The following is a 23,148-nucleotide window of genomic DNA, read 5'->3' as shown; positions in this document are numbered from 1 at the left end:
GTATAGAGCCGCACCGACTTTCGGCTACTCGTGACGCGATAGATGCGACCTTCGGAAGCCTGTCGGAAGACTGTCAATCAAGAAGGAACGCCCAGTCCCGAAGACCATACCCGGAAGCGGCGGAGAAGATCGCTCTCTAAAACGGTAAGTACTGCTTAGTTTTTAAAAAAAACTACCTGATTTCCCTTGACAAAATGATCATGAATCTAATCTTAAATTTTTTTTTTTAGGGTGAACTCCCGCTTTAACTATTATGTCTCTATACCCTGTAAACAGTCATTTCAGCAAAAACATTGTTTTCCTTTAGTGATCCTTTAAGCTGGCTATACACTTTTCCAAACAATCGTTTGTATGAACATTCATACCAAAATGATCATAGTACATTTGAATTCCTTTTGCTTTTAACATTCGATTTTGGAGTGAATGAGTATTCCCACATGAAAACCACATTCACCATTCAACAATTTTTGTTTTGCTCCTTTCAATAATTTTGGCACTGTGGTTGAAAATGAACTGCGCCTTGATCCCCACTAATAATGCAAAATCCAATGAAAGGCCATAAAAGGAAAGTTTTCCAGTGAAATTCTTCTAACTTAAGACTGAAGTGAACCTGAATTCTGGAAGTTATGGCAAAAAAAGCAGAAGACAAGAGACTAGTGACCAATACTGATGTGGTCTCTCTGCACCTGATCTTTTCACCATTACTGACTTGTTTTGTCTTTCTGTGTGTGGAGATTGCCATCTTGGAAGTGCTGCCATATCTTTCCTAAATGTACATGTGGATAATTGTCCATCCTTAACAGATGGACAGATCAGGAAGGAGATCATGGAATGATGAAAGTTAAATGTTAACTGGATGTTTCTCTCACTTTTATTCAACTCCACCATAAATTCCTGAAGCTGTTTAACAGATCCCCCTCCATACCAACAAAACCTCATCAATGTACCGTACCCAGGCCGATGCATGGGCAAGGAACATTGCAGAGGGATAGACCAATGCATATGCGGGTGCCTCTAACTTGGTGGTAATAGCTGGATGGTGATTCCATAGTAAATAGGCAATAGCTTTAAGGCCCCACTTGTGGGGAATAGATGTGTTAAGAGATTCCACACCAACCCCCACGAGTAGGACCCCCCTAGGATCTACAGATCTCATGTTTTCTTTGAAAAATCCCTTGTATCCTAAAGATACAAGGGAAGTGAGGTCACCATATCTTTAATCAAAAGATTGAGGTATTTGCCCACCCTCTCAAGCAGGCCATTAATAGCCAATACAGTCGGACTCCCTGGTGGCTTTAGGAGGTCTTTGTGAATTTTGGGAATTGATATAAATAAATAACCAGGGTATAATAACAACGTTGTTATTTATGGTGATGAGTGGAGGTGTGTAATGACACGTATGTGTTTGTGTTTTTTCACTTTATTCCATATCTCTTGAATAAAATATAGTTGTTTACATTACCATTTGAGCTTGAGCATTACATCTACTTTGCTTGGGATCTCTTTCCCTAATTTTTTGTGCTGACAGTCACAGAATTGTGCAATAATGAAATTGAATTAGCTTTTTCCCTCATTAGGTGTCGTTCTTAGTTGATGGTACCACACTTTGCTTTTTATAACATTGTAATATCCTTTTTTTTTTTTTTTTTTTAAGAAGTATATCAGTTGTCTTGCGTATGACTGATAATATGCTTCAGCAATGAATGTGCAAACTGACCATGTCTGATTTTACACCTGCATTAGGTGGCAAGCAAGAGCCATGTTTACATGTTTGATATAGCAACCCTGGGACTGAATGTCTTTAAATGTGGACTGAAGGGAGTACTGGAGGATGAAAACATTGTTAAGGCAAGTTCTGTGACAGAAAATTTGTAAAAAAAAGTCGGATTTCTGTGAAATGTGCTACACATTTGGGTTACTATTTATATTGTCTCAAAGGTACAGTGCCTTGAAAAAGTATTCACACCCCTTGAAGTTTTCCACATTTTGTCATGTTACGACCAAAGATGTAAGTGTATTTTATTGGAATTTTATGTGATTGACCAACACAAATTGCCACAGAATTGTGAAGTGGAAGGAAAAGTATAAATGTTTTTTCAACATTTTATACAAATAAATAACTGAAAAGTCTGGTGTGCATTTGTATTCGGCTCCCTTTACTCTGATACTCCTAATTAAAATCTAGAGGAACCAATTGCCTTCAGAAGTCGCCTAATTAGTTAATGGAGACCACCTGCGTGTCATTTAATCTCAGTATAAATACAGCTGTTTTGTGAAGCCCTCAGAGGTTTGTTGATGAACCTTGGTAAACAAACAGTATCATGAAGGCCAAGGAACATACCAGACCGGTGTCAGGGATGAAGTTGTGGAGAAGTTTTAAGCAGGGTTAGGTTATAAAAAAATATCCCAAGCTTTGAACATCCCATGGAGCACTGTTTAATCCATTATCCAAAAATTGAAAGAGTATGGCACAACTGCAAGAAATGGCCCTCGACCTAAACGGACAGGCCCAGCAAGGAGAGTATTAATCAGAGGCAGTCAAGAGGCCCATGATAACTCTGGAGGAGTTGCAGAGATCTACAGCTCGGGTGGGAGAATCTGTCCACAGGACAACTATTAGTTGTGCACTTCACATATCTAGCCTTTATGAAAGAGTGGCAAGAAGAAAGTCATTGTTAAAAAAAAAGCCGTACGAATTCCCGTTTGCAGTTTGCGAGAAGCCATGTGGGGGACACAGAAAACATGTGGAAGAAGGTGCTCTGGTCAGATGAGCCTTAAAGCAAAACGCTGTGTGGCGGAAAACTAACACTGCAAATCACCCTGAACACACCATCCCCACAGTGAAACATGATGGTGGCAGCATCATGTTATGGGGATGCTTTTCTTCAGCAGGGACTGGGAAGCTGGTAAGAGTTGATGGGAAGATGGATGAAGCCAAATACAGGCCAATCTTAGAAGAAAACATGTTAGAGTCTGCAAAAGACTTGAGACTGGGGCGGAGGTTTACCTTCCAGCAGGACAGCGACTCTAAACATACAGCCAGATCTACAATGGTATGGATGTGGCAAGACTTGAATATTGCTGTTCAGACGCTCTCCATCCAATCTGACAGAGCTTAAGCTATTTTGCAAAGAAGAATTGGCAAAAAGTTCACTCTCTAGATGTGCAAAGCTGGTAGAGACATCCCCAAAAAAGACTTGCAGCTGTAATTGCAGTGAAAGGTGGTTTTACAGTATTGACTCAGGGGGACTGAATAAAAATGCACGCCACACTTTTCACATACATATTTATTAAAAAAAATTGAAAAACATTTATTTTCCTTTCACTACACAATTATGTGCCACTTTGTGTTGGTCTATCACATAAAATCCCAATAAAATACATTTATGTTTTTGGTTGTAACATGACAAAATGTGGAAAATTTTAAAGGGTATGAATACTTTTTAAAGGCACTGTATGTTTCATAATGGTTATATGCATGCTAAAGCTTAGTAATGTGTAATGCCGCGTACACACGACCGTGATCCTTGTCAAGCCTGCCTTGCATATACACGATCGTGGAAAAAAAAATGCTCTGCAAAGCGCGGTGATGTCCAACACGTACGACGGCACTATAAAGGGGAAGTTCCATTCGTATGGCGCCACCCTTTGGGCTGCTTTTGCTCATTTCATGTTGGTAAAAGTTTGAGACGATTAGTGCTTTTCAATCTTTGTGCTTTTTAGTCTGTTACAGCGTGACAAATGTGCTATCTCCATTACAAACTCTAGTTTTACCAGAACGAGTGCTCCTGTCTAATAACTTGCTTCTGAGCATGCACGTTTTTTCACCGTCGTTAAAGCCTACACACGACCGATTTTCACGACGAGAAAAATTAGAGCATGTTATGTTTTTTTTATTTTTATTGCAAGTTTTATAGACAAACAAGACACATACAACTTAAGTGCTTACAGTACTCATAAACAACGACGGTGCTACATTACAATTCTGTAAATACGGGTGTGATGGATAAAGATACATCAATTAAACAGTACACAACCCCATGCCTAGAACATGCTCTCAAAAAGCGTCGGAGTGGGCTTCAGCAAAAGGCAATACAGAAGGAGAAAAAATAAAATAAAAATTAGATAAAAAAAAAAAGATTCCACCATCAGGCCGTTTCAGGTTCAGCCAGCCATGTACGCCAGACTTTATCATACTTAAGTGGGCACCCCCTATTCACGTAAGTATCTTGTACAAAGGAAGGCTGTTAATCAACCGCTTCCACTGAACCAACGAGGGGGCAGTGGGTTTTTTCCACTGCATTGCAATGTTTTTCCGGGCGTAAAATAGTAACAGGCCTATCATTGTGCGTTTAGCCATGGTCGGTAAAATAGTTTCAATGAGTCCTAGTAGGCATACCTCCATTGCCAATGGTAAAGTGACTGATGCCACTCTATTAATCAAGTCAAGCACCTCTCCCCAATACTGCTGGACCCTAGGGCAACGCCAAAAGATATGGGAGAAATCTCCCGGCAACGCACCACATCTCCAGCATTCTGAGGAATGTGCAGGGTCCATCTTATAGAGCCTGTGTGGGGTGAAGTATGCCCTATGAACTATTTTGAACTGCACCAGTCTGTCACGAATGGAAACTAGCGAACTGAAACGGAAGTCCCAAACATTGTCCCAGTCATCATTGTCCAGTGTGGGAATGTCACGCTGCCAGCAAGACCAAAGTTTGTCCAGCGGCGGGAAAGACACAAAGATCAAGTGTGTGTACAAATGTGAGGTAGGTTTGTGAGGTAGGTTTGTACCCAAAACCAAAAAACTTGAAATTGCCGTTGAACCCCTAAACTTGGGGCACTACACGTCTGGTGCCAGTTCAACCACCATGCAACTGGTCAAGCCACCCAGCTCCTGTATAACCAACAACAGTGGGCCAGGGTGGAGGGACGTGTATCACTACACAGCGAGAAGGGCTACGCAGTCCGGAACTGGGTTGAAGTTCCTCTAGCTATTAGAGCACCTCCACAAGAAAGGAGAGCACCAGGTCTATCTCTTCTCAGAAAACACCAAACTGTAAGGGTCGAGTGCAAGTCACGTGTAGAAGTGCATTCTTGGTTACTCCGGTATGTGCCGGAGATGTAAAGGATGAATTAAGCAAGGATATGTATGATCCGTGCATCAGGTAGAAGTAGAAACAGAAGCCTTTAACGTAGTGTGGTCAGCCAGTGGTCTGCATTCGTAGGGTTGTCAAAAAAACAGGTTGCCCCTTCATGTTGGACCCGCAGGCAGCTGGGGTAAAGCATGTTGTATTTAATGTTCTTATCTCTGAGTCGCCTGTGAACATCGTTGAAGGATTTCCTCTTCCTCTGCAAGTCGGCCGAGAAGTCGGGGAAAAGAAGCACCGAGGAGTTTCCATATTTGAGATTGGGATTTTTCCGGGCTTCAGAGAGGATCCTGTCCCTGTCCCTATAGTTGAGGAAGCGGACCAGAAACGGACGGGGAAGATTCCCTGGGATGGCACAGCCAGCGGGCACCCGATGGGCCCTTTCAACCACATAAGTTGGTGGGACATCCGTAAGGCCCAAGAGAGTTTTAAAGAACTCCTCCGCAAATTCAGCAGGACGATCCCCCTCTTCTCTCTCGGGTAGACCCAGGACCCTAATATTGTTGCGCCTCAATTTGTTTTTAGCATCATCGTATTTTGCTACCAGGGACTGTACTGTGCGCTGCAACTCAGCAATGGTTTCAGTTTCGGTCATTCTCCCTCTGATTTTGTCGAGGTCATTTCGTATCAAGTTGCACTCCTCAGCAAGATGATCAATGCTCACCAGCAGCCAGGTCTTACTCTGCTCGATCGCAGCAAGGATCGTGGCTGTACTGTCCGGTGACGGTGAGACCGACCCCCTCCGCCATCTGAGAGGCTCCATTTCTAGACCCGCCAGCAGCGCCCGAAGCTGACCAAGCAGGATGGGATCCGCTTGCGGGGAGGCGGCTTGGTGGTTTTAGAGTGCCCCTTTCCGGGTTTTTTTTGAGGAGGGGGACATGAGGTAATCCTGTCCAGGGAGATCACTACAGAGATCAGCAAGCGAGCCTGGATGCGTGGATAATGGGCAGCTAGATCCTCCAGCTCCCAGCCTCCGGTTCCCACAAGTTAGACAGGCAGACAGCAGCCTCCCCCCTCACAGCAGACACATAGGCAGGGGCACAGTGATGACAATGTGGGACTAGGAGTGTTAGTGTGGGTAAGGCACAAAGCAGAAAATCCAAGGCAGCAGAACGGAAGCACTGGGCCCCAGGTCAGCTTAATTAGCTGATTAGAGTGGGACACTTTGAGCCAAGAATATTGCACCTTTTCACAATATTCAAATTTTCTGAGATTGTGGATTTGGGGTTTTCATGAGCTGTAAGCCAGAATCATCACAATTATGACAAATCACGGTTAGAACTATCTAATATATATTAGTTTCCGCGTTTAAGTTACATTTAGTGAAATAAAGAAACTTTTGCACGATATTCAAATTTTTTCGAGTTTCACCTGTAGATACAGAAGGCACAGCATGACATTCAACTTCAAAACGTTGCATCTACTGAACCAGGAGACACAGAATTTTCCCTTTTATCCAGATCAGCGGAAAAAATGTTTAGTAAAGGCTGGAAGTTGTATTGGAAAATGAGGTGGAGATTGGAAGAGATCTTGGTTTCCAGGTATTGAATGATTTGGGAGGCCCAACAAGAAGGGAAGTTGTCACAGAAGCGAGCTAGGGAACAAGGAGTGAGAGTAACGTTGAGGGCTTCTGACTTTTGTAGGTTAACTTTAAACTTTAAACAGGTCACCATAAGCACTTAATTTAGATAAAAGGCCCGGTAGGGAAACATGCAGTTCTGCTATATAAAGAGTAGATCATCCGTAAAAGCTGCAATTTTATGATGGTATGAACTAGTCTAGTCCTTTGATGTCCAGATTGAGCATAATATGTTGCAATAGGGGTTCCAGAGAATCTGCTGTCTTCTAAAGAAAGTTGGGGGCATTTTTTTCCCCATAAAGCTGAGACCAGCTTTGTTTAAGCATTAACCAGGGTCAGCATCTAGAACTTAAGATGCTGTGTTAGAGATACAGTTATGTAGATTGTGGTTCTTGAGCTGTACCCCGGGTTATATGTACACATGGTATCTCCTATAGCTCACCCCCTAACACTGCTTCTAACATGAGTTGCCAAAAAGTCAGGAATCGCCTAAATTTCAATATTATACAGAGTCTTTCTGATCCTTAACTGCTTGCCGACCAGCCACCGCAGTTTTACGGCGGCAGGTCGGCTCTGCTGGGCAAAAGCACGTAGATCTACGTAATTTCTCCCAGCAGCCAATAGGGGCGCACGCCCACTGCTCGCTCCTGGCGCCCGGCGGTCGCGATCACCGCCGGGCACCCACGATCGCTTGTTACAGAGCAAGAACCGGGAGCTGTGTGTGTAAACACACAGCTCCTGCTCCTGTCAGGGGAGAAATGCCTGACCGTCTGTTCATACAATGTATGAACAGCGATCAGTCATTTCCCCTACAGTCATTTCCCCTACAGTTAGAACACACCCAGGGAACATGCTTAACCCCTTCCCCGCCCCCTAGTGTTAACCCCTTCCCTGCCAGTGGCATTTTTATAGTAATCAATGCATTTTTATAGCACTGATCGCTATAAAAATGCCAATGGTCCCAAAAATGTGTCAAAAGTGTCCGAAGTATCCGCCATAATGTCGCAGTACCGAAAAAAATCGCTGATCGCCGCCATTACTAGTAAAATAAAAATATTAATAAAAATGCCATAAAACTACCCCCTATTTTGTAAACGCTATAACTTTTGCGCAATCCAATTAAAAAACGCTTATTGCAATTTTTTTATTTTTTTTTTACGAAAAATATGTAGAATACGTATCGGCTTAAACTGAGGAAAAAAATTTTTTTTTTAATATATTTTTGGGGGATATTTATTATGGTAAAAAATATTTTTTCTTTTCAAAATTGTCGCTCTATTTTTGTTTATAGTGCAAAAACTAAAAACCGCAGAGGTGATCAAATACCACCAAAAGAAAGCTCTATTTGTGGGGAAAAAAAGGACGCCAATTTTGTTTGGGAGCCACGTCGCAGGACCGCGCAATTGTCAGTTAAAGCGACGCAGTGCCGAATCGCAAAAAGTGCTCTGGTCTTTGACCAGCAATATTGTCCGGGGGTTAAGTGGTTAAACTGCATACAGCTTTCTAATTTAATGTTTTTGTGTGAATATTTGATGCAATGGAGTCTATTTACTAAATTCAGTTTGCCTGTATGTAAAAAAATACTTCTTTATTAAACAAATCTATCTTTTATAAGCAAATCTAGACATTTGTAATAGTTTTAGACTGATCATTGACAAAGATGCAATATTTTATAGAATTTGCATATTTAGCTAATTTACTTGTACTGTGTGTAGATGCAGGCATGCTTTGGTTTGCACACTACTGTTTACATTTCATTTACTTGATGGTTATCTATATCTTGATCTATGACAGGTGATTCACGACTGCCGTGGGCTTTCAGACTGCCTCTATCACAAGTATGGGGTTGAAGTCAGCAATGTGTTTGACACTCAGGTTAGCTTTATGAACGTTGGGTGCATGTATGTTTTAAGGGTTGGTTAGTGAATCTGCAATAGATGGGGCCTGGTATACAGAAGTACTATTTCTCTTATACTGATTTGATCAACTAACTCTACACGTGCGGGCATGTATACAAATGGGAAGACAGACAAGTTTGCCTTTTGAAGTATACAATTTTGCTGATATAACTAAATTGTATGTAATAAGCTTCATAAGCTTAATTTTTACTGGAAAGTGCTTTGCAGAAGTGGCAAAAAAATTCCACCCCTTTACTGGAACTATGCAGGCAATGTTCGTTGTATTACTGTGCAATGCTTACTGCATGCATTGGCATGCACTGTTGCCAGTGCTGTCCATTGCCATCGTGATTGAAATATGTCAACAGAGCATGTTCGTACTGCACACTTGTGGCTCTGTTTCTTTTGGGTGGTTGAGAGCCACAAGATCAACAGCCACCCTGCTGATACTTTAAAGAGGAAGTAAAAAAAATAAAAAATTCTAGCAATACACACCAAACTGAGCATGTGCAGGCTGACTCCACTAACTCTGCCTTATTCGGACATGTTCTGGAGACAATGCAAGAAGGGGAGCATCAGAGAAGAAAGTAAAGTAATAGTGGTAGTGCACATAAAAACTATTTTGTAATTTGTCCTGTTTAAAACCACACAAAAAATATGATTTCAGTAAAAAGCATTGCAAAGTTATTTATAAAATGAAGTAAAGTAGATTTTTTTTTTTTTTTTTTAATTTTGCTCTTTTTTTTGTGTGATACGTGTAAATATTATTGAACAAAAAACAAGAGTTTAAACATTAGTTATTAAAAAAGAGAAAAACAAAAAACATAACCAGGAGAATTATAATTGAATGAAGGAGAATACGGAGTGCTGATTAGAGGAACATTTAACTAAAAAAAAAAAAAAAATAAATGTGTGTGTGTGTGTGTGTGTGTGTGTGTGTGTATATGTATATGTGTGTGTGTATATGTATGTATGTATGTGTGTGTATGTATGTATGTATGTATGTATATGTATATATATATATATATATATATATATATATATAAATTTATTATATTATATACATTTTTACTTGGGTTGATTTAACTGACTTCATCTTCAGATCGAAGTTCATCCCTTTGATCTGTAGATGAAAAACACAGAAAGTTACAAAATGGAACAATGTTTCATAGTTACATAGTTAGTCAGGTTGAAAAAAGACACAAGTTCAACCACAAAAAAATTAAAAACACAGTACAATTCCATACACCCAACTCCATACCCACAGTTGATCCAGAGGAAGGCAAAAAACTCCAGCAGAGCATGATCCAATTTGCTACAGCAGGGGAAAAAATTCCTTCCTGATCCCCCGAGAGGCAATCGGATTTACCCTGGATCAACTTTACCTACAAATCTTCGTACTCAGTTATATTATGTACATTTAGGAAAGAATCCAGACCTTTCTTAAAGCAATCTACTTAGCTGGCCAGAACCACCTCTGGAGGGAGTCTGTTCCACATTTTCACAGCTATTACTGTGAAAAAACCTTTCCGTATTTGGAGGTGAAATCTCTTTTCCTCTAGACGTAAAGAGTGCCCCCTTGTCCTCAGTGTTGACCGTAAAGTGAATAATTCAACACCAAGTTCACTATATGGACCCCTTATATATTTGTACATGTTGATCATATCCCCCCTTATTCTCCTCTTCTCAAGAGTGAATAAATTTAGCTCTTCTAATCTTTCCTCATAGCTGAGCTCCTCCATGCCTCTTATCAGTTTGGTTGCCCTTCTCTGCACTTTCTCCAGTTCTCCGATATCCTTTTTGAGAACTGGTGCCCAAAACTGAACTGCATATTCCAGATGAGGTCTTACTAATGATTTGTACAGGGGCAAAATTATATCTCTGTCTCTGGAGTCCATACCTCTCCAGAGACAGCGTTGTAGCGTTCTGTATTTGGAGCCTAGCAATGTTGTTGATAAACATTGCCAGGCTGCTTTTCTTTTTTTTCTTTTTTTGACAGAGCCTGCTGCCGAGACCTTCTCTGTGCACCCAGAAATGCAGTTGTGATTAATCAGAGCTGAATTGCCGGATAATAGGACAGGGGGGTACCTGGCAGCATGGCAGAAAGAGTGGACATACTAGACACACTCTGTGTACATTGATGATTTTTTTTTTGGACGTGTGTAAATGTATAGTTTGCAACTGGTTATATACATTATATGTATTTACTGTCTCTCTTTTAGGTGGCTGATATCTTTCTCTTTCAAAAAGAAACTGGCGGTTTACTTCCTCAGTGCCCAAGCACTTTAGAAGAATGCTTAACAAAACGACTTAACTTGCCATCGTCACAGATCTCTTTCTTATCACACTCACAGGGAATTATGAAGGTAAACAAATGCTTTACGTGCAATTATAGCTATTTTAGCGGGCCCCTCAATGAAATTGACCAATGAAAACACCCTTACGTATAGCCCTAATGTGGACGCTCTCTTATGATCTGGAGAACACACCACTTTCTCTCTGTTGGCTAGATAAGACTGTATTTCCTGGGGAGGGTTAACGTTCCACGCTCCCCCTGGAATATCCAATGTTATATCTGAGGTCTCGACACTTATTCCCCCCCCCCCTCGCCGCCCACAGACTGTTCCCGTTAAGGGGTGGGCGGGTTTCGGGGGGGCCCCTAATGTTCTTATTGTTCCTACAATGCATGACCTGGACGTTCTATTTTCTTATTGACGTACTATGTATGAATATCTTTCACTTTTTATTACCAAGATAAATATTACAGGTTTGTTGCTGTAGAATACCATGTATACTGTTATAACTCTTATTGTAAAATCCAATGTGATTTGATGGCTATCCGGTATGTTGTATCACTTTGACTGAACTGTACTTTTGAAATACTCAATAAAATGTCTTGGGGGGGGGGGGGGGGGGAAATTGTAGCTATTTTACCATTCATTGGGAGACACTGTAACACACCTGAAAATATGCCCTGCCAACAGGATGTGGGATAATGAGGAAAGATGTACTTCCCCTGTGGGTTATAGTAATGCAGAACAATCTGCCTCTTTGGTCCGTAACAAAACAGTTGGGGGTGGGAGGGGAAGAAGCACATCAAGTAAAAAATTGGGGTGGGATCTGTGTCCCCCATGGAATTCAACTAGTACATTATTTCAGAGCAAGTAAAAAAAGTGTGATTACTCATAAGGCTCATTCTTTTGCATTATAACAATTTTTGTCATTACGCTTGGTATTCTATTGTTAACACATGGTTTTGTGTCTCAAAAACAGGATAATAATCCACTTTGGTCCTTGTGCATAATTCCTCTACCTCTGCAGAAAGCTTTGGTTTTGGAGGCATCCTATGTTTTGTCATTGCGCACTCCCATGATAAATGCCATGATGGCCGATTTTTTTTCTTTGGTCAATAGTTCTATCAAGGTGTACACACAAAGCAATGAGAATGTACCAAACTGGACCCAGGTAAGCCAGCAATAACGTCACCGTAACAACTTGTGTATCTGTTTTGTTGACACAAGGATTGCTCCTACAGCCTCCTTGCAAATATACCTACAAGGGGACAAAGGCAAGCAGGCAAATGAAAGCGATTTTTTTTTTTTTTTGTCAAATTATTTTAATGGGTTTAAAGTAAAGAGAAAACAGTAGATACAATTGACAATAAAAGATTACAGAAAAATAAAAATGGTATCATGTAATAAGAGTATTTGAAACATAGAAAAATCCAATAAATATTTGTAGATCCTATGAGGAATATTAAAGGAATCATTAAAGCAGGTTATAGTCAAACCAATCATGTTGGTCTATTGCATTTGAACCCATATAAAATATTATCGAATATTGTGATATAAATGGAACCGGATATAATTATGATATGAACTATGGCTATGGAGCAATTGTAATTTTAGCAATGAATCGGTTCAAAAACTGGCTAAAAAGGGGGAGAAGGATCTTATTCATGTTAAATATTAAAACAATAGGAGCAAAATTAGATATCGTATTTGCATATTCACATTTACCATTTTATATAATGAGATAGCTTGCGCTATATATTTGAAGAAGTGAGAGATAAAAAGAAAGGACAGAATGTGGAGTATAAAAAGTGGAAAGTGATGAAAACAATAGGATAGGAAAGGGAGTACAGGATAGAGGAAAGGATCCGGGATCGTTACATAATAGAGATAGTAATAATATAGATAGACTGTATCCAGAATGTTACTGGCTTACAATATCCTACCAAGGTCTCAATAGAGAATCATCTGGGTTAGATGAGATAGTATAGGTCACCCATGGGTTCCATATTGTTTCATATATGTCTATAGAATCATTGGTTATGGCTTCTGATTTTGAGTGGAGCATGGCTTGGTGTACTGTATTTCTGGTTTCAGAAACTAGAAGCGTAGCTGTTTTCCAAGCTTTGGAGATGTTTTGCTTTGCGGCTGTGGTGATTTGTAGGAACAGTTTAAATTGAGCATAGGAAATACAATCCGGTTTTAAATTTAGGAGTGCAGTAGTCGGATCAGGAGTAATGGATTTCTTGAAAACTGCTGAAATCATAAGGAATATTTCTTTCCAGTAATTTTTTGTAACGGGGCACTCCCAGAAAATATGTAAATGTGTTCCCGGATCACCACATCCGCGAAAACAAAGCGGGGAATAATGGGGAGCAAATTTTGCTATTCGAACAGGAACCAAATACCAATACATGAGAACTTTATCATTTGTTTCCATAGCAAGTATATTTTGGGAGGACGTTTTAGTATTTGACCATACTTTATTCCAGGTAGATATATCTATATTGAAACCAAGGTCGTTCATCCATTTTTCAGCATATGAAGGTAATTTTGCGGTAAGCTTAGTACTTAGTTGGCTATATAGTATTGAAATGAGTCCTCTTGAATGAGGATCTCGTTTACATATTCGTTCAAACTGCGTCATGTCACTCAATTTATCTATACCTTGTAAATATGGTGCAAATACATTTTTAATTTGTAAATAGCGAAAAATTTCTGATGCCGGAAGTTTATGACTTTCACGTATTTCTGGAAATGTTTTAAATGAGGCAGGTTTTAAAAAGTCAGAACATTGTGTTAGACCCGCTGAAATCCATCTTGTGAAGGTTCTAGGAAATGTGAGGGCTGGGTAAAACTTTGAGTTTCTCATGAAAGATATAACGGGTACATGTGGGGATTGTAAACCCTGGGTCATTTTAAATCTTTCCCAAATAGTGATTGTATGTTTAGTAACCTTATTGTCGATTATTTTGTGGTTAGAGGAGGTGGACCATATGAGATTTGGTATACGTAGAGATTGGGTCGCTATCAATGGTTTCAATTACTACCCATGGTGGAATTTCATGGCTTACATGGTATTTGGGAATGTTTGCTATTTGTGCAGCATGAAAATGAAAGCGATTTTTTTTTTTTTTTTTTTTTTTTTTTTTTTAACCCAAAATAAAAATGCAATTCATTGCAGCTTACTAATCCTATTTGGTGGCTTCTTTCTTTCTTTCTTTCTTTCTTTCTTTCTTTCTTTCTTTCTTTTCACCTAGTGATTCGACCACTAACACACTTCCTGTTCCACCCTGTGGAGAAGCAACAGAAACACTCTTGGACAGCAGCATTGTCCGTCTCGAGAAGAGAGTGTTAGACTAGCAGATTTAAAAGGGTTTGACTAAAAAAATTAAGCCAAACTCCCAGCAAACACTTTATAAGCAGTTACAGAATTGTTCCCATTGCTTTAATAGTTTCCCAAATCCATTACTTTCAGACTATGCCATAAATTGTGACTTTTATGCTTTTAACTGATCTGTCAAGCCATCAAATGGCTGGTGTCATAACTGATGTGCAGCACCATGGCAACTTTGGATCAGCCAAGAGCTAAGATGGCAGCTTCCTTGGCTGTAATAGATAGGAGGGTTTAGTTCCACTTTAGTCTTTACCATTAGAGTTAGCAGGTGATGAACACTTGAACTGAGGGCGTGTCCCTTCTTGGCTGTGCTCTCACAGGCTAATTCCCTCACATGGACACGGGGCAATATTTCAGCCTTCTTGGACGCTCCAACGTCCCCTGCAGGAAAAACAGCTGTTCTGTTCCTATCAGCAACAGCCACCACATTGGAACAGGAACCTGGGATTGCAGGTGCAGGCTTTTCCTCAAATTCATTATGCTCAGTTGTATTCCAAAATTTTGGGCAAGTAAAAATACGGTGACCCACTTGACCACATTCTAGGCATTGAAGAACTTCACTCCTGTCCTATAAGGGAAAGCGGAACCACTTCCCTGCTGTAGCTCCTCCTTTCTCCAAACAGATGGTGGGCCACCTCTTCTTCCCTGTAGATCCTCCTTCCCATTGGCACATTTTCTCCTGTTGCTAACGGAAACAGTGCTTTCCCAGCTGCACTTTGCTGGCTCTCCAAAACACGTAGACTTCTCTCTCCATGAAGCAGTGTTACTTTTTACTTGCCACAATCCTCTGTAGGCAATATCTTTGTCTTAGGTTTCACAGACCTGACATCACAGGTGTTGCTATAGGCAACCACACTCCTTTCAAACTTTGGGTAAGCCTGTTGCTCGCTCCTGGCACTCATAGCAGGCTTCCCAAACACAGATGCAGAACTTTGGTTTGCTAGGTAAATTTGCTCTGGAGCCTGGGACAAAGGGCATTTGGAGACTGCATGCCCCCCACTCGCTGCACCGCAAACGGCGCTCTTTCCTGAGTGTCTTGTACAGGTTTCCCACCTTTCACCATTCACCATTGTATCTTATACAAACAAAATACTTCAGCCTCCTGGCTTACTCTCCTGCCACACGGCTCTCTTGCCACACGGCCATAAAAAGCTCAGAGGTTCCAGCCATCCCTTCATTAAAGGCTTAGATTACCTTTACAGTTTTTCTGTAAAGGCAGTGGTGGCCCTTCCCTAGGGGGCGCCGGGTGCTGTCCCCCTCCCAGGCAGTCACAAAAAAATATTTAAAACTGTCCCTTTAAGAATATTTTTTTTTTTTTTAAGAAGGGTCCTTTTTAAAGCGGTTGTATACCCGCAATATTTTTTTATTTTTTACACCTGAAAGGCAAAAGGCATAATGAGCTAGTATGCACCGCATACTAGCTAATTATGAAATACTTACCTTGGAACGAGCTGTAGAGAACTTGCCTGGTCCACCCTGAGCGAGATGTCATCTTGCCTCGGCGTGTCTTACGGTTATCGCCGTTCCATCGCTGTGATTGGCTGGAGCGGCGATGCATGCACGCGGGAGACTTCATTCCGGCAAGGTCCGGCGGCTGCCTGGCCTTTTAGCCGAGGATCCCGCTGCGCATGCGCTGCTGCATTATAGGCTTACCTGTAGGTAAAAGTGGTAGTAAAGACTTTACTACCACTTTAAGTGCTCTGTTGCCGGGCGCTGCACTGTGGGAAACGCAATGTCTATGTAATCACAAGATTGCAGATGAGGAGCTTCATTTACAGGCTTTAAACCCGACCTGAGGCGCATGCCATCGCGCCGATCAACATCCGCGCCCAGCGTCGTAGTATTATTTACTACGGCCGGGTGCTTTGATTAACAGTTGCGTCACTTCCGTTTTTCACTGTGCCAGTGTGCCCAGCGGAGGAAGCATGAGGAGCAGACACCTCCACCGCCGCTGCTGCTGCTAAAGGTACAATCTATCTGCCTGCCTGTCTGTAATGTGGTGATCTGACACCTGTCCATAGCACTGCAGTATTCTGTGATGGGAAGCTGGAAGGTGTCCTGCTTCAGTTCTGCCCCCTGCTACATGTGCCTGGCAGGAGAGGAGGGGAGGGGGGGATAGGGGACTGCTGAGTGCTGATCGGAGCAAATGCTTCTCTCATTCACCAGTAAATCCCTCTCTCATCTGTCTGTATATTTATCTATCTCTCTCTCCCTCCCACACAATGTATATCTATCTATCCCTCCCACCCAGTGTCTACCTACCTATCTATCGCTCCCTCCCACCCAATATCTATCTACCTATTTATCTATCCCACCCAGTGTCTATCTATCTCTCTCTCCCACCCAATGTCTGTCTATTTATCTGTCTGTCTATCTATCTATCTCTCATTCTCCCCCTCCCACCCAATATCTATCTATCTATCGATCTATCTATTTATCTGTCTATTTATCTGTCTATTTATCTGTAGGCCCTATTGCGGGCGAGTGACCGGGGGTGGGGAGGGTTATGGGACTGTGTAAAGGTGAACTAACACTGGACCCCCTCCACCGGTCCAAGGATTTGAAATCCCCACTGCTCACTCTCTTCTCTGTTCTGCACTGCTGGGATGGATTTCAGTCCATGTGACAGCTCTGACCAATCAGAATCTCTCTAGTCTGTCCTGGCAGTGCTGGATAAAGAAGAGAGCAATAGAGATTTCAAATCCATGGATTGGTGGAGCGGCTGCGGCAGACAGCTGAGGATTGCCATAGGTAAGTACAGTGGGGACCTTTACAGTTTTTCTTAGGTTAACTAAGCCTTTACATATAATAAATAAATATGTTTTCCTTTGTTGCTGTTGACTTTCTTTCTGGTAAATCGATGTCACTAGAACAGGAAGTGAGAGGAAATCTTTCTAACAGAGCCCCAGTCCCGGTACAGCCCCAAGTCGTGTTTAGAGGGGTCCCCCTCATTGAGAGATTCTTTTGCCCCTGGAGTTTGTGACCCTCCTAATAATAAACCAATGTCTTTTCACAAATTAGTGGGGTATCATAAATGCAAGATATGTGCTGTATGTACGTTAAATGCAACCAGTGAGCGTAAAACCTTGTGCTTCACATCTAACAGCACTTCTCAGACATTTAAGATTAGATGTTTTATTACTTTTTCGTCCACCCATGTGGTGTATCTTTTGATCTGCCCATGTGGAATACAGTATATCGGTCGTACGATTCGATCCTTTCAGACAAGGGTCAATGAGCACATAGGGAACATAAGAAGGGGTTTTTAAAAACATTCAGTATCCCGTCACTATAGAGAGGTGCATGATAGAGACCCTAGTGCATGGGTCTTCAAACTACGGCCCTCCAGTTGTTCAGGAACTACAATTCCCATCATGCCTAGTCATGTCTGTGAATGTCAGTGTGTTACAATGCCTCATGGGATGTGTAGTTCCACAACAGCTGGAGGGCCGTAGTTTGAGGATCCCTGCCCTAGTGGTACCTCCTTTATAGCTATCGATACGTTGAAGCCTCATTGGAGAGGGGGGTCTAAAAGGAGAGCCATTTTGAAACTCGAAATGAGTTGGATATATCGTGTTAAATTTCTCCAGCCTGGGCTTGAATGTAGATATAGAGGTAAACGCATTTATAGATTATTCCTGATGCTATTCTATCTTTGTATTTAAGAGGGTGGGGTCCCCTGCTTGTGTGCCAACTTATTAGTAATGTACATGCATAGTGATAGGCAGGTGGATCTAGCTTAATATGTTTATATAATAAACTTTTTTGTACTTAATTTTTATGTATGGTTTTAAGGTTATATTGCTTAATTTATGTTGACCAGAGATAGGGTAAGGATGACACTGATGGAGCAGGCTCAAGGCAGGTTGACACAGGATATTCCTATCTGTGTCACTGTGATATGTTCACGATATGCCGCTTCCGGTGTCTTTGTCCTACCCCCCTTTCTCTGGCAATTAGAACGTAATGCAAGTTAGTTCTAATGCTTTCCATGTTATGGGAGAGAGGCTTGGTTGTATATCAGTGAAAGTAATGCGGCCTAATCCTATTGGTTACGGCGTTACGAGAGAGAGGCTTGGTTGCTCTCCCGTGCGCATAAGAGAGGTGAACGTCGCCCGTGCCCTTCGAGAACGTAATTTATGATGAAACATGTAAGGGCGGAGCCACGCACTAACGTCACTGCATATTTAATTAATTTTTTATTATTTTGTGTGGTATTGTTTATTATCTTATCTTATTTTTATTCATCAAGTTTTTTTCTTAGCGCAGTATATTTCCTTGTTTTATTGTGTGTGTGTGTGTGTGTGTGTGTGTGTGTGTGTGTGTGTGTGTGTGTGTGTGTGTGTGTGTGTGTGTGTGTGTGTAATATATATTAGTATGTATATTTAATATTAATATATACACACATATACATCTCTTTGTATCCTAAATCATCTTTTAATGTATCATATTTTATAGCTATCCAAATCCCGGCTTTCTGAAGATTTTCAAATGCTGAAAGACCTGCAAGAAAAACGAAGAGAGAAGGCTCTGAAAAAGTATGCTGCAGGCGATAATGGTTTACTGCTTTCGCCTGGAAACCAACAGCAAGTTCCTAAATGTGGCAATGGCCCTGAAAATAATGAGAAATCTATCCTTCCCATATCTGACAAGGACAGGTCTGCAGTCTGCACAGAGAGAGCACAAGTCCAAACTGAGCCTGAAAGTCAAGCTCCCCCTGTTGGACAAATGCATCCTTCCCCTCCATGTTTGGCCGCTCTGAATTTGAGTTCTTTGCGCTTTCCCATTCTACAAATACCAAGAACACCGGGGCCCCTTGCTTCCACTGTAATTCCACATGTACGCATGTCAGCTGCCTGGCATAACTGATATTTCCAAAACATGTTTTGATAAAACCTCATAATATTTGAGCTAACAGTCTTCTATAAACACCAGTACCCCATAAAACCCATAGAAGCACTTTTTAAAAAATATTGAAGCTGTCTTGTTTTTAAAGGTGCAGGAGCTTTCATGCTCCTCCTACATGTACATTCTTTCTTCACCCCTTGGTGAATTACTAAGGCAAATGTTGTGCCTGTCAGGTGGCTTCATGCTTGTCTGGTTAAGTTACTAAGTAGTTTAAACTTCAGCTCATGGTTGGGTTCATTTGGGTGTCCTGGGCAGCCTTGCCCAATGCAGTCCTAGTGCAATTGGCTATTTGTCCTATTAGTTGAGTTCACATCACGGCACTGCTGAAAAAATAGGGTAAGCTGCCTTTTTTTTCAACAGTGTGTTGCAATGCACTACACCACATTGTAATGCGCTGCGATGAATAAAGATTAATGCAGTGAGGTGGATTTACTAAAGGAAAATTGATTGTGCACAGTTGCGCCTCTCCAATTGCATTTGCTCTAGAGCTTAGTAAATGAGGAGAAGCTTGGTTGACTCAATCCTTCAATCATGTGGAAGCAAAAATGCTTTTTTGTTTCGTTGCATGTGATTGTGGGTCGTCGTTGTAAAGTGAAGCTTCATCTTATTTACGAAGTTCTTGAGAAATTGCACTTGAAAACTGCAGTGTCTATTTTCCTTTATTAAATACACCCTAATGTCTTCCTGTGACATTTCAAAAACGTAAAAAAAAAGTTACCAGTGTGATGTGTATTTACAACATATTTCACCACTGCTTTACAGTACACAGCAGCTGTTATGCTATAATGCACGCTGCTGGTGGGAAAGTACTCTAAAACAGTTTCTTTCTGTTGGCTTAGGGTTAGAACCATTTCAGATTTTTACTGCTCTTTGGACATTAACAAATATTTGTCTTTACTTCCTCTCCCAGAGACACAAAAGGAAGTGAAAGCAAATCTCCCCAAAGGGAAGGAAAATCTCACTCATGACATCTGTTTTCAAAGCATGGGAGATTACCCTCTACTCCTCTGGTGTTGAGGATAACATTTTAGATTTCTTTCATTTTCTGTCCTTATGACTATTGTCAACATTAAAATGAGTGGGTGAAATCTCTCCAATGCAAGCAGCAATAAAACCAAGGTTCTAACCCACCTCTATTCTATCTAGCACTAAAAGAGTGTTTGTTTTAAAGTGCTATTATCCTTTAATGTGAAACTCCAGCAAAGTGCACTTATCCCTTTTGCCCCTTTTTCCCCTGACCTAATTTAACACACCCTTCCCATCCCCAGAAACATACTTACCAAGATCTGACGGCCTCCGGTGTTTGTTTACAATCAGTGCCACAAGTCTCACTGTCCTGGCAATGCAATCACATTACAGCCGCTTCAACCTTCAACTGTCTACAGGAGGATTAGACAAATAAAAGACTCTAGTTAAGCCCAGGATAACCAATCCTACTCCTAGGCTGCCTTGTTTTGTTTTTTTTGCTAGTGTCCTAGGACTAAAGACATGGTTTCTTCAGCTGTGCTGGGAAAAGACTAACCTAATTTTACTGGTATTCTGTTTACATTTCCTCTATATTCTTTCAAGTGGACAGTTGTGCTCTGTCCGATTCCAGCTTTGGGTGTAAGGTCCCTCAGGCAGCTCTTTGAGTGGCAGGTAGTCCCCAGTTGTTATTAGGTTGGGCTTGTTGGCGTTTGCTGTGTTGCCTGTCCCTCAGTTAGACAGCTTTTGGCTGTCCTGAGGGTGAAAGTCTTCTGTGTTCATCAATAGAAGAGTACTCACTGTAAAATCCTTGTGTTGTAGTTCATTGAAGACACAGGTCCTGTTCCCCGGTGTTAATTTTCATGCTCTCAGTACTGCCTTGGTACAAAAGAGGGGCATGGTGGGAGGGGTCATGTTGGGCTGGTCTACAATATTTTTGTTTGCCAGTGTCCCATACACTGTCCTTATAATCCAAAGATGAAAGACTTCTTGGGTCCCTCATTGAAAAGAGTTTTTCAGTGAGTACATTATTTTTCTTTCTTTTATGTGATTTCAAATATAAGATCTTGCAGACTTTTCCTTTTTTTCTTTTTTGTGATGTTTTAACTTGACATTCAAATGTTTTATTGATGCTGGAATCTGAAAGTAATGCTGGTTATTGGACCTCTTACACTACACTGTAAATTTAAACATAATGTTACATATTATGTTACATCTTTTCAATAAAGTTTTGTTATACTTCTTTATAGTAAAGTTATTTTTTATTATTTTGAAGCTTAATAAACTGAAAGTGTTTAGTCTGGCACTCACACAAGCAGGCATTGGTATGGTCTTCTAGATGCTGCAGGTTTTAAAGTAGAACTGAAGCCAAAACTTTTTGTTGGATAGATGTGTTGCGTTTGATAAATATAATATACCGTATATACTCGAGTATAAGCTGAGGCACCTAATTTTACCACCAAAAAATGGGAAAACATATTGACTTGAGTATAAGCCTAGGATGCAAAATACAGCAGCTACTGTAAGTGGAAAAGAGGGTCAACAATGCCCATTTGCAGACTCACTGTGCCCATCTGCATGCCTCAGCCTCATTGTGCCCATCTGCATGCCTCAGCCTCACTGTGCCCATCTGCATGCCTCACTGTGCCCATCTCCCTGCCTCATGTACTGGTGCTGTGCCCATCTGCAGCCTTATGATCTCCCGGTGCTGTGATATGCAGTCTAGTCGGCGGCCGTGTAGTGTAACAAAGCCCCGCCTCGTCTTCATCCATGATGGAACACAGACTCAGTTTCCCAGCAGTGATTCAGTGTTCAACCTATCACGGACGAGGAGAAGGAGAAGGCGGGGCTTTGTTACACTGCATGGCCATCGACTAGACTGCACATCGCAGCGCCGGGAAATCCTAAGGCTGCAGATGGACACAGTGAGGCAGCAGGACTCGAGTATAAGCCGAGGGGGGCTTTTTCAGCACAATAAAAATGTGCTAAAAAAACTCTGCTTATACTAGAGTATATACAGTATGATTTTTTTAAATCAGACATAACTGTAAATGAGACAATCTGTTAATTAGTTTGTCAAAGAAACGGAAATCAGCTTAGTTTTGATTGTTTGAGTGGACTTCTCAAACAAATGCTGTTTGATACAATGGGAGCAATGAACTATTGTTCCCGTTTCAGTTGACCGTTGTCTCTGTAATTATGACAAACAAGTCTGTAATCTAGGCAAATGGCTTGGCTTTTCTGACATATACAACCTATGGTATGATACAAAAGTGCCATCTAGAGGGTGAATTGGAGAATGCTTCTCCCATTATGCTCACTTTTTCCAAAGCGGGCCACACCCATGTACAGTTGGAGCAGTCTGTTGTTCTGTAACTACAGTAAAATAGTTCGTAACTGTAATTTACAAAAAAGCTTGACAACCTGAAATTTCCCAATAAAAGGTCATCGGGTATAAGCTGACAGGGAGGACTCCATAAAGTCATAACATTAAAGAATGTCTGTATCAGCCAGAAGGAGCTATACCTGAAGATTCATCTGTTCTCCAGCAACTGCTAATAGATTAAGCCTAAGTCCTCGTTGGCTACAGAGATCATGAACACACAGTAACCTGAGTTAGTAACTTTTAAGCATATTTCTACTGTTTACAGACTAGAGCTACATGATTAATTGTTTAAGAATCAAAATTGCAATATTTTTCCTTTCCCCATCTTCAAAACAGCATGTCACGATTCTTTCTAACAAGTGCAGAGTTCTCACAGCTGGAAAAAAAAAATCCAGGCAGCCTGCCAAGTTTTATCACAACACGCCATCAAAGGAAAGAACTCCGGCATGTAAATGAGGGAGGTTTAACCATTTAACCACTTCCATACTGGGCACTTAAACACTCTCCTGACCAGACCAATTTTCAGCTTTCAGGGCTCTCACACTTTGAATGACAATTACTCAGTCATGCAACACT

The 23,148-nt window shown here is 41.2% G+C and overlaps 1 protein-coding gene across 2 annotated transcripts in view; it reads left to right on the top strand.

Moving 5' to 3' along the window:
• The window catches only part of LOC120924395 (piRNA biogenesis protein EXD1-like), a 147,026-nt gene extending 125,646 nt beyond the window's left edge, over positions 1-21,380 (top strand). For both annotated transcript variants that reach the window (XM_040335341.1, XM_040335340.1), the window contains 5 exons: positions 1,744-1,848; positions 8,524-8,604; positions 10,850-10,993; positions 11,901-12,092; positions 18,774-21,380. In XM_040335341.1, coding sequence (XP_040191275.1) covers positions 1,744-1,848; positions 8,524-8,604; positions 10,850-10,993; positions 11,901-12,092; positions 18,774-19,184 — 933 coding nt within the window. In that variant the 3' untranslated portion in view covers positions 19,185-21,380. The remainder of the gene's footprint in view (positions 1-1,743; positions 1,849-8,523; positions 8,605-10,849; positions 10,994-11,900; positions 12,093-18,773) is intronic.
• The last annotated feature ends 1,768 nt before the right edge of the window (positions 21,381-23,148 follow it).

This window comes from Rana temporaria, chromosome 1 (genome assembly GCF_905171775.1).
Source record: "Rana temporaria chromosome 1, aRanTem1.1, whole genome shotgun sequence".
Classification (NCBI taxonomy): domain Eukaryota; kingdom Metazoa; phylum Chordata; class Amphibia; order Anura; family Ranidae; genus Rana; species Rana temporaria.
This window is presented reverse-complemented; position numbering and strand designations above follow the sequence as displayed.